At 37.7% G+C, this 12,615-nt stretch overlaps 1 protein-coding gene across 3 annotated transcripts in view; it reads right to left on the bottom strand.

Moving 5' to 3' along the window:
* Positions 1-427: 427 nt before the first annotated feature.
* The window catches only part of SCAF11 (SR-related CTD associated factor 11), a 50,527-nt gene continuing 38,339 nt past the window's right edge, over positions 428-12,615 (bottom strand). The window contains exons 11-15 of one of the 3 annotated variants that reach the window (XM_030548900.1): positions 9,799-12,291; positions 7,406-7,749; positions 4,400-4,570; positions 3,750-3,869; positions 428-3,390 (exon numbers count right to left, since the gene is read on the bottom strand). In XM_030548900.1, coding sequence (XP_030404760.1) covers positions 3,256-3,390; positions 3,750-3,869; positions 4,400-4,570; positions 7,406-7,749; positions 9,799-12,291 — 3,263 coding nt within the window. In that variant the 3' untranslated portion in view covers positions 428-3,255. Of the gene's footprint in view, positions 3,391-3,749; positions 3,870-4,351; positions 4,571-7,405; positions 7,750-9,798; positions 12,292-12,615 lie in introns of all 3 variants that reach the window. The other 2 variants (XM_030548901.1, XM_030548902.1) reach the window with 2 other exon arrangements.

Genomic DNA, 12,615 nt, shown 5'->3' with positions numbered 1-12,615 from the left:
CTGCAGTCTAACACTCCCTTTTAAGAGCTGGAACCTACTGTCCAGCTGCCTGGCCCCTCTGGGCACAAACATGACTCTTTAGACTCCTCTGTATTTAAACACACCCTTTCCCAGAACTCCACCTGAGAGGTGCGAAACCTTCTGGTTATAATTAAATTCTGGACAAAAATGTTATACACTTGTGCATATCTCCCAAAAGTTAAAACACAATTATGTTTATAATGATTAAGTAAAAGAGCAGTTAAGTACAGAGAGTTGGGGATTACAGAGATGGCAAATACAGCAGAGTAACTTCCATTTAGTTTTATATGCCTACAAAACAGCAATTCATTTCAGAACCTCTCCTGTAACAGACTGTGGTGGAAGATTTAGCCATTTAAATTAAACCTTCTGAGCCAGTATAGTTTAAGACCAAAAGACACATTACTTGAAGTTTAGTCAAAAGAATTTATTAGAAAATATTATGCACTACATAAAACTATTTTTAGAATATTATTTCAGTAGCCAGCACTCCAGCCTTAAACACCACAGCATAGACTTTGCCCAGCCACTGTGCTCCTGAAGATACATCTTTAGGATGAGACATTCAAGCAGCATGCACAGTGAAACCATCTGAGGGAGTGCGGGGAAATTCCTTGTGATTTGCCTATATTCACAAAATGTATAACAAATTTTCTCAAGGCAATTTAGATAAATTCATCTTATCTTATCAACCTTCTCAGCATCAACTGGGCCCAGAGCTCCTGCTGCCACTTTGTATTCTGTATTAGTGCATGTTGGGAAATCCCAACAACTAGGGATTAACAGAGTTTCAATAAATATCAACAGGAACACAGCTTTAATACTAGTCTTAACAAAAAGATGTTCACAAAGTTAAAGCATATTCCTTCTAATGCAGTCACATTAAAGTAGACCTTGCTGATTTTTCTGGAAAAATATAGGAGAGTCTATGTAGTAAGGCAATGCATTTTTAATGGACTGCATATTTTCTGATAAATTCTTAAATATTTCAATTGTAAAAAATAAGTTTTACTGATCATATTCTAATCTATCCAATATTCTTCATTAGGATTTGAAATACAGTGGAGCATCACTATAATAATCACTGCCCCAATTATAATGTGGTAGAAAGTGGAATCTTGTCATCCAGACAGGAGTGTGGAAACAAAGATTAACAAATCCTGCCTTCCCGCCCGCAAATGTTGAAAGCAACCATCCCTCCAGCCCTTCACTCCTACTTCCCTTCAAAAGGACATTTATCTATTTCCTAAAAGGAGCATTATAGTGAGGCTCAACTGTATAGAGTAAAAAGATATAAAAATCATTGAACCCCAAAAATTCATCAGAAGAGGAAAATGCAATAAAAATAAGTACGCATGGCGTGATTAACCAGGATCAACATAGCAATTTGCTACAAGATTTGTCAAAAAGTGCTAACCAATTCTAGCTTAAAATAGATTGAGAGTTCATACAAATTGCTACAACTGTTTATGAATCACTTCTGAAAGATCTAAAACATGGCTTGACCATAGAAAATGTATTATACCATCAGTCTCCATTTTACATAACAGTTTGATTTAGGAACACAAAAATAAATACAGCAAGTCAAATGCTTCAGTAAGTCTGCAGAAAGTTATTATTAAAACCAAGTTATCAACTGTTTTGTGACAGCATTTAGTTATATATGTCTATATCGCTTATTTTATCCTTCATCTCATGGAAGGGAATGGAAAAGCATTGGAAAGTCCCCTATCAAAGACAGCTCTGTGGATGGTAACATCCCAGAAGGTAAAACAAACAAAAGTATATTACACCACATTGCAGGGACTAAGTGTCAGCATGGCACATTCACACTTTTGAGGCCTTTAGTTGGAGCACAAGGGTCTTGGGCTCACAAACAACAGTATCACCAGAGTGCAGTACTGAGGGACTCAGTTCAAAAGGAGAAGGAAAGCAAGGTCCCGTCTACCGCACTCCTAGTCCCTGTCCCGATGAAAGTTGAAGGTTTATTAAGGAGCTGAATTGGTGCTTTTTCCATAAAGAGCTGGTAAAAATCTCAAGGTCTTGGCAACCAGACCCTCTCAGTGTAAAGCAGGTTCTACTCAACACTGCAAGCATTTCGGTAACACACTTAATGGCTTCCATATTTGCCTTTAGAATGGGACTCTCTCTACCTAACTTTACTGCAAAAAGTGTTTTGGGAAATATGAAAGCTACCATGTGACTACATATTTCATATGTTACCTAAGATAACTTTGTGCCGTTCTAGCGACAAGTTTGGTGGTCTATGCTGTGTTCCCTTGCAAACTAGTTCATGTTAATAAAATACCTCACATAATTAAAATTGGCACAACTGACAACCTCTGGTCATTAGAGACCCATGTAAGACTTAATACAGAAGTCCCTCTTGTTCACTATAGTTGAAGAACTATACAAAGCCAGTGCTTATATTCCTGCATATCCAGCCCTACACATTGATAATTTCCTAGGTCCTTTTACCAGATGAGGGAAGAATTAGATACGTACTGTGGTTGCCTGCACCATACCTCTTGGAACTGAAGCCTTCAATTCATTTCCGTAAGAATTAAGCAGATTTGTCCCAACATCTTACAACAAAAGTCACAAAACAAAAACAAGCAGCATAAGCTTTATTTGGTGTTACAACAGATGTACAGTGCCCATGATACTGGACACTGAATCTTACTGTTTAATTTTTTTTTTTTGTTTCTAAACAGTTCTTCTGTTCAGACATAGCCATGTGCTTTTTTTTAATATACACACACTGACCCCTGCAATCACTCCGTCCAGTTAACACTAGAAATATTTGTCAGGGGAATACATTATCTTTATTATAATTAGGGGAAAATCAAAGAGAAAAATCTTACTTTAATATCTTTAACCTGACTGATTACATGTATTGTACATACCTGTTCCAAAACCAATGTACTTAGAAGTTTCTAATTTTACGCACTTCATTATTCAAGTCAAAATGCTGTACATCTGCTAGTATCCATACAATCGTACATTTCTAATAAAAATGCACCCTCCTTTACGCCTTTTACTTTCTTTTAAGCATCTTTTTTTGAAAAGGGATAAAGAAGTTGCAGTTAGATCTATATTTATTTAGAACAAAACATATACTACATTGAAAAATAATTTTATCAAAACCAGATTCCAATCAATCATGAATAATTTTCAATTAATAATTCATGTTGAAATTGCACTTTGCAGATTTATCTTGATCATGTTTTCATTTTACTCTCTCTTTCTTTCAGCAGAGACTACTTCCTCTGGATTTTTCTTCCGTGAATGTTTGTATTTGTCTACATATGCTTTCACTAGATTCGCCACTTTTGCAGAATTGACTTCTCCACTCTTGCTATGACAAACCTACAACAGAAAAAATATATATATATATATCACACGCACACACACACACCCCGTCAATTCTTCAGAGCTGTCAGTAAAGAGTTACTCACAGATAAATAATGCTTACTTTCACTAAGATGGGCAAAACAAAGAAATCAGGAAGGCTGTTTTATTAATTTAATAAGGCAAGATCTACCTACTCCCCACTGTTATTTTTTGTCTATGGAATGAACAAATGTACCTGAGGTTGCAAGATGCTGAGCACCCTCAACTCATTACCTTTTTTCCAATATTGCTGGGGGTGGGATGGAGGAGCAATTAAAATATTAATGTATGTATATTTTTAGACTATTAAAAAGTAATTCCCGAATACAACTTACTTTATCTACTGCTTTCCGCACAATTTCTTTATATTCCTCCTTGGTAATATCTTTATTCTGGTAGAAAGGTTTAATAGCCAGTTTTACCTCTTGTGCTGCTTTTTCCTGAATTAACAATTTCTGTCAAAAGAAAAATACCAGATTTTTAGATAAGTATGTGTGCAATTTTTTGTCTTTTTAAAACATGAAAAGATTATTTAAAGTTAATTCGAACAATCAAAGTAAGAAAGGCTTTGCAGACTGAAAGTTTCTCTTAAATTAAGGCTGTCAGAAACAGGGTCAAAGTTCTGCCCTAATATTTGAACACACAACCAACTTCCACAGATGTCAATGAGAACCACACATACTTATCTGGAGCAGAATGTGGCCCACTAATTAATTACACTTTAAAATATTTTTAAGTACTTACAGAAGTGTAGCTCTAAAAGTATTAATATTTTGTTAGATAAAAAATTAATTTGTTTTTTGTAGTTACACAGTTTCCATGGAAGTTTAAGGATGACAGCAATGAGTATCCCATACATAAAAAAAGAGACTGACACATTTGCTCTCTAATTTTAACACTGTAGAATTATATATATTGCTCTCAACTCTGAACTTGCCTGGTCTTTCTTCGAGCTATCTGCGCTGGCTTCCACCGTAACACTTACTTTGCCTTCTGCAAATTTTACAGCAGCATTAGAGGTTTTGATGTGACTTGATGATGTTGCATTACCAGAACTTGGTCCCTGAACTGTTCCCACATTTCCCAGGACTGCTGTTGGAGCAGGCAAGAGTGGTGCACTCATGTTATTACTTACATGAGGAGCACTAGGAATACCCTGTTTTAAAAAGTTACCGGCAGTTAATACATTATTCTTCAGATATTCAATAACTGTTACTTTCTAGAACTCTCAGCAAGTGTAGTAAATGCACGAATACCACAGGTACTTAGGTTAGCAGCTAATTTCTACATCAGCTGTTGCTATAGCAGCCAGCCACTTTTATATAAAGATTAACACACACAAGAACAAAAACAGTTAATGAAAGCCTGAACAAAATAAATGCACCTTGCATCATGTCATTAAAGCTGATGGACCCTGGCTGAGGTGGACTTCTACCTACTGGGAAAGAATTCCCAAGAATGGTGCTGCAAATGGAAATGGACATGTTCAAATTTAGGTTCTGAAGGCAAGTACTTCCCAGACACTTTTAGCTCTCATGGCAGTGTACAGGAATGTGTCTGTTAGATAAATCAGTTCCTAGATCCTTCACACCTTTAAAAAAAAATCACCACTAGCAGCTTGAAATGCATACACAAAAAGGAAAGCTTATGCACGTGCTTGAGCTCAGGTGTGAGAATGTCTGTCCGTATGTCTTAGAAGGTTTGCTTCTATGTTTCGCAAGAGGTGGACCTTCTTGTGAACTTCAGGAGTAGCCATAGCCAGCGCTCAGTCAAGACTAGAAGTAAGAGACCAGACGACCACTGAAGGCTACACCTGAGGAAAAGCCATTTCCCGTACATTCCGAGATATCAGCAAACATTGCTGCTACCTTGGAATCAAGGAACAACAATAGTGCCAACAGCTCCTATAGGTGCAAATGCCACCTCTTGCCTGCTGCTCCAAATGCTTCTCCCTAGAAGCATCACTTCTATATTATGCAGGTTGAGTCACAGCCAGTTTATATTTATCCAGATTGGGCAGCAGTGAAACTAGAATTTGAGTTCAAATGTAAAGGAGATATAGAGCTGGATATCAACATTACACTGATAACAATCCAGTTAAAACAATCCTCAACCTTCCTTCATTGTTTCTTATAAACACTGAATAGGAAGGGAAAAACTGGAATGTTGCAGGACTCACACAAGGACAAGTAACTATGCAACACTATCCTCAAAGACCTCTCTAAAGAAGGAGCAAATCTATTATATTCCCAAAAGACCCTTCAGGCAACTCAGGGCATGTCTACGCTACTGCGTAGACATCTCCTACATTGATGGAAGAATTCAGTCAACCTTGCCACATCTACACTGGGGTGCAACATTTTCCCAACTCTGAGGTTGATCTAATTTAAATGTAGACGAGGCCTCATGGTCAATGATATTACAAAGTACTAAAAGATTCATGACTCAGCATGGACACCATTCCATAATGAGAGAGGGGCAGCACACAGAAATCAGTAGTCTCAGTTTCGTATCATACTTTGAGCAATACATCTTACTAAATACTTTACAGTCATATTTATTGAGTCACTGGACAATTCCATTAGCGAAGGGTTCACAGAAACACTTCAGCTCTCTCATGCTTCCGGGATTAGAATATTGAATTTCCCATTGTAAAAATCTAGTTTTAATTATTTCAGATAGCAGAACTAAACCAAATAGACACGCAGCCTGCATTTTAGTTATAATAGTATTTTACCATTGTGTCTGCAAAACATTTGAAATGTGCCATTCATTCATATAAGTCAATATTTCCAATGGTTATTTCCCTTTGTTTCTGTGATGTTGAGGTTGTGGATATTAAAGACTGACAGCAATTGAAAAGAAACATTTTCTAGAACAGTTTTCCAACCTAGGATACAGAGGGAAGGATACCAGATTAGTTTGGGGTCACAGGCCAAGGCTGAGGATCAGCATAGATGAGAAAATGTGCAGAACTCCAGATCAGCTTCCACATTCTTCAAATGTGCTGCTGTGTGTTCAGGTAATGTGATAGGTAACCTCCTGAAAGCCACTCATCTTTCCTCAGCATTCCTGTGTGGCTCCTAATGTAATGACTGGCTGTGGGAGAAGCTCACATGTACAGAGCTGACGGCTAAGGCAACAGCCCACCAGCCCAAACTTCACTTCTCTGGAGCGCCACAGGAACTACCAACCTTGTGAGGCACAAAGATGCCCCACTATCTCCAGCAGAACTGAGACTTCTGATGACTAGAGAAATGGGGTGCGGACTGCAGCACCAAAGAGGAGGGACAGAGACTATACACAATAGGTAAAAGAGCCAAAATAAAATAAGTAAAAATGATTAGAAAGAAAAAAAGGATGAAGACAAGGGGAGAAAAAAAAAGGCAAGTGGAAAAGAAAAACAGACACAAGCAATGGCATAAGGAAATGGTGCAAGGGGACATTGTAGGGGTAACCCTGTGCTGAACCATCCAAGAGAGGGCACCAAAAAAAGGTTGGGAATCACTGATTTAGAGGATTGTTAAATGAGACAACAAAAGCTTCCTCACACTACAGAATATATAACCTCTTCCAGAGCATAAAGCCACCACTCTGCTGAAATGGGAAGAATATTCAGAATAATTTAGTATCCAATTTCTAAAAACTACTAGAATTGAAATCTCTTTTGTACACACAAAATTTGATATTGGACAAACTATGAGGAAACAATGCAACATCCCATTCTTGGTTGACATCTCTGGGTGCTACTGAACTACACACAAACAGTAAAAATTGTGCATTCTGGCTAACGTTTTAAAAGATGTTTCAGAACAAATCAATTTCCCCATAAATACTTCTTTGTCACCTTTTTTCAGGAGGAAGAAGAATGGTTATTATATATTTGACAAGCTTTAGAGTATTTTAATACAATATACTCTTGATCGATGTAACACTGCTTAACTATGTTTTATGACTATATTGATTAGACCATGATTTCTGAAAAACATACCTGCAATTGTTTTCCATCTGGTTGTGAAGCAATGTAGCTGACTTGCTGAGATGGTGGGGGAGGAGGTGGAGGTGGTGGTAATCCCTGAGACACACTGGTAGGAGCAGCTACCTGTATGAGAGGTACTCCTGTATGGAGATGCATGGGCAGCGGAGGGTGAATGTTAAATGGATTGTGTTGGATGTTCATAATAGGAGCATGAACACCCACTGGATATGGGAAGATATGCATAGGCTGGTGTTGTGCATTCACTTGTGGCATTACATTCATTTGTTGTTGCATCATATTTATTGGTAGCTGAGAGCCATCACCTGGTTGGTTTGTTTGGTCTTTGAGGTTTGGATCTATTAAAAAAACCAGAAGTACAAAATACATATTTCTATAGAGAACAGAGACCCCCCAAGAAACACCAATTTAGAGGTTTAAGGAGTCAGAAGGTTCAGGTTGCTCTGAGAGCCTTTGCTTTGAATTCTCCAACTACTCATTTATACCACAGCTTAAAATGTGTTATATTTTACTGAAACAGAATTTTCAGCCAAAGTGCAGGAATGCAACACACATTACCCAACTCGCTGTTACTGAAACATAAACATACATTTTCTCATGTATGCAATTCTGGGTGTCTGATTTGCACAACCATGCTACAGTTATTTCTAATAACCGTTCTGTAGTATAAGGATATTTATACTCTGATTGGCTAAGAGTGGTTATTATCCACACTTCAAGGATACTAACTGTATGGGAGGGTGACATACTCCCTTACTCACAACGTTCACACTCTGTGCCAGAAATAAGTGTTTATCTCAACTTTACTTCCCCACTTTAACAGCAGGCAATAAATAAATATATTTAATTAAATAAAATGTACATGTAAGTAGTAAAACCCCCAAAGCTAAGAAGCTGGGACTGAAACTGCTGAACTGTTTAAAAATCCATTGGCTCACTTTCTTTCTTTGTATGTGATTGAAATAAGTGGGAACTGTGTCACTGAATTCAAGATCAAGGTTTGACCTTTCCTCTTCTACCTCACCCTCTCCACATGTGCCTCCTTTTCTATAGGCCAACATGGGGCTCTGTCTTACTGAATTTATTATGGAAAAATTTAATCTTCTCCCTCCAAATTCAGTTTTCAACAACAAGAATACATTGAGTTATTCTGAAGAGGATTTTATGGACATGTAGGAAGTAGGGATTAGGAATAGAAATGGAGAAAGAAAAACTAGGCGAAGAAACCGGAACGAGAGCAAAAGGTAGGAATTTTTTTTGTAAGTTTTATGTAACATCCCATTTGTGTTCTGTAGTTTTAATTTTTTAATTCATGTTTCATAACAATTTCAGAGTATTAATAACTTGAGGGAGCTTTCCACTAATTCAAAATTAACCACATCCTGAGCTAGTAACTCCTCAGCCTTCTACTTTAAAGTTTATTCAGCCCAGAATATTTTTATTAACTTAACAGGAAACACTCAAAATGATATTACAGTCCCACTGGGTGCGGATGTTCAATGGAACAAATATGGAAGAATAACACTTATATAAAATGTTTTATCTACTCCTAGTTCTCTGAATGCCCTATGATATTACTGAAGTTGTGTATATCTGAAAAAATTCTCTTCTGTACAAACAAGGACTTCTTTTGCTGTTTACTCTTGTAATCAATAATAACCCTATGTTTATTGCAACAGTCTGTGCATAGTGATAATTGTGAGGCCAATAACTAAAAGATCAAGACAGGGGTAATAAAGAACTTTTCTCCCTCTAGGTCAGTCAAGAGCCATCTGCTAATTAGTAAGAGCATAAGACATTTTTGGATTTATAAATACTTTATAACATGAAAGCCAGTTTCACTCTAAAAAAAGCTGACTGCTACATTATGGTTAGTGCCATCAAGTTAACACATGATCAAATCTGTACCTTGTATATGTTTTCACTGGTAACTATTAAGTCTTCCTTGAAGAAATCACACTTTTAAAAAAGGTAGTAAGTAGTTCATTACATTTCTCTCCTGTTCACTCTGTACCAACGATACCACGGTGTGTGTAAACTCTCTAAAATAAGCAAAACGTACATGGATTTTTTTCTTTTTCTTAAGGAACATATTTGGTTGGTTGCACCGTAGTCCCAAAGACTCAAAGGCCAGTTCTTAAGTTACTGAACATCCAGCCCAAGAGCTTTAGTAGCGTACAGAGCGGGGTGGAGAAGAAAAGAAGGCCTCCCTTCTTAAGTAAGCTTTTTCAATTTTGTTTGCTGTGCAACTGCTAGTTAGCCTTTGCTGCATAAAACAGTAAAAAGTTAGTGTCAAATTCACATAAGATTTGTAGTATTCTTTTAAAAAAAAATAAAAGGAAATTTTCTCCATTTAAATACTATGAAAATCAGAGAAAAATGAATACCTTGCTCAGATGTTTCATCTTCTTGCCTCATCCATCCAGACTGCGGACTTGAGGAATTTCTCCCTCTTCTCGAATAATAGTTCTGTACATCTGCAGGTAAAGTCTTTCTTACAGCCCAACTAGATGCAGATGTCCACCCAGACCTATCAGCAGGCGTATCAAAAGAAAAATCTTGTTCACTCTTACGCCTGTATGGTTGATGTTCTGGGAACCTTGCAGTCTCATTCCCAGAACTATTTGAGTTTCCTGAGAGGGGTTTTCTATTTTGCCAGTGGTCTTCATTCTGGTCTCCATACATGAAACCACCTCTGCCACGGCCACCTCTGTTACGGCCACCTCTGCTGCGATTTGAAATCCAACCTGAACCAAAGTTTTTATTCCAAGAATGTCCTGAATTATCATGTCTATTTTCTTCCCAGTGTGGATCTTTAAATTTGTCTCTCTCTCTGCTCCTGGTTTCAGGAACAGAATTTATCCTTTCCATTACCCAGTCTGGACAATCATTCTTATGCTTTTCCGAAGAACATTGCTCATCAGTACTTTTCTCTGTATTGTCTTTTTGTATATTTTCATTCTGTTTCTCCTGTTCACTTCTTTTGTATCTATCATTTCCTCTGGGACTTCTCCAGCTGTCATTTGTCCATCTCTCTTTCCACCGAGGAGAGTGACCATCTCTCTCTTTCCACCGAGGAGAGTGACCATCTCTCTCATTCCTAATGAATGAAGGACCCTTACTTCTTGTTCTTGATCTGGATCTTGATCTAGATCGTGACCGGGATCTTGACCATCTCCTATTTCTTCTCTCTCTGTCATGATCTCTCCTTTGTCCATCTCTATCACTATCCCTATCTTTACTTTGAGACCTAGATTTTTGCCTTGGAGAGGAATCTTTAACTCTTGACCGAGAAGGAGATCTCCTGCCTTCCCTGTCAGTCTCTCTTTTAGGAGACCGAGATGGCGTTTTCCTGCCCCCTCTAACAGTCTCTCTTTTTGGAGACCGAGAAGGAGATCGCCTGCCCTCCCTGGCAGTTTCCCTGTCGGGTGACCGAGACCTCCTGCCCTCCCTGACAGTCTCTCTTTTGGGAGATGGTGACTGAGATTTCCCAGCCTCTCTCCTAGAAGGAGACCAAGTTGTTGATGGAGAGTGAAATCTAGACCTTCTAGTTCGAGTCTTTTTATCTTTTTTAAATTCTGTTGAGCATTCTGTTTCTTGAGAAGAAGCTTCATCTTTTTTGTCAGAAAGACCTGAGTGTGATACACAGTTTTCGGAATCTTGCTGCAATGAGTTTGCCTCCTCTTGTTTTACACTATCAACTGGTGATGGCTGTTCAATTTGAGATTCAGCCTGGTCACTGCAAAATGAGTCACATTCCATTGGTATCATTTCATTGTTATCCTCATTAAAGTGTTTATTAGATTGTTCAACATTCACCCTGAGTAACTCTTTAGTTCTGGCCTCTTCACATACAGGTATGGGCTCCTCTTCTAAAGACTGGTCCAATTCGTTAATGTCTAGAGAAATATTATTTATTAATACAGCTGTTTCAGTGTCTTGAACAGTTTTTATGTTCGCAATATTTGAAGTGTTACAATTTGCTGCCTGTTCTTTGTCCTCAGAATCATCAATTTCTATGGATTCTGGATGCTCAGTCAATTCATTTCTGGGGCTATCTAAAGGCTCAACTACTTTTGCCACAGATTCTGGATACTCAGGCAATTCATCTAATGTCTGATCTACTTTCGTAGGTGTTATTGAATCCTCAAGTAATTGATCTCTGTGATTATCCACTGACTGTTCGATTTGTTCAAGAATATTTTCACAAACATCTTTATTTTCAAAATCTGTAACATTTTTGTTGACATCTTTTATTTCACATTTCTGAGCCTCTAAGGCTAACACAGGAGATTCTTGGATAGAAGACCCTGAATCTGAATTTGCTAGGGTATTTTGTTCTTTGTCACAGTCTCTGGTAAGATCCTCACTCTCTGCATGTTCACTGCAGCTTTCCAAGCCATTAGCAGACTCTGTTTCTGCATTATTTTTATGCATAAGGCAAGAGTTACTACTTTCAATATCTGACAGGTGGTCTTTATCTAATACTGGAGGTGTATCAGACTCAGCAACTTCATCTTCCACTGAATCACTCGATGATTTTTCAGAACGCAGAGAACTTCTAAGTTTCTTTTTAACCAAAGATACCTGCTGTTTAACTCCTCTTTTAGACTTCCGTTTTGAAACTGGTTTTTCTGAATCTGCAGAAGAAACATTTATAGTTGAGTTACTGTCATTGGGGGCATCACATCCAGAATTACTTGATCTTGGTGAGCTGCGAGATTGACTCATAGTCTCAGTTTTTCTGTTCCGTGCAGATCTTCTAGGAGTAGTATTTGCAGTCTTCTTTCTTGTTCCTCTAGTACCAGATGTTCCAGAGGCTTGTTTTTTCTCCTCTCCTTCCTGAGTACATGCAACAGCATATGTCTTTCCCAAAGAATCTAATATAAAAAAGTATACATTAAAATTTAGTAAATATATTAATTAAATATAATGTGAATGCAAACATGGTATTTTAAGTTTAATGAAGAAGAGATATTGATGTGTAGCACATTAGAAATTTTGGTATAAGACCCCACCAGGGCTAAATCTAGCCTCTTGTCCAACTTATACTGTTTCTTCAAAACAACAGAAATAGACTAAAAAAATGAACATGTTGGAGATATACTGGCAAGGCTCCCTGGTAGCAATTGCATTAAAAAACGAATAAGCAACCATGTTTCACCACAGTGAGTCTTACTATTACCATCTGAAGAGTTGGAATG

This window comes from Gopherus evgoodei, chromosome 1 (genome assembly GCF_007399415.2).
Source record: "Gopherus evgoodei ecotype Sinaloan lineage chromosome 1, rGopEvg1_v1.p, whole genome shotgun sequence".
NCBI classification, from domain to species: domain Eukaryota; kingdom Metazoa; phylum Chordata; order Testudines; family Testudinidae; genus Gopherus; species Gopherus evgoodei.
The sequence above is the reverse complement of the archived record's forward strand: the minus strand, read 5'-3'. Positions and strand labels throughout refer to the sequence as shown.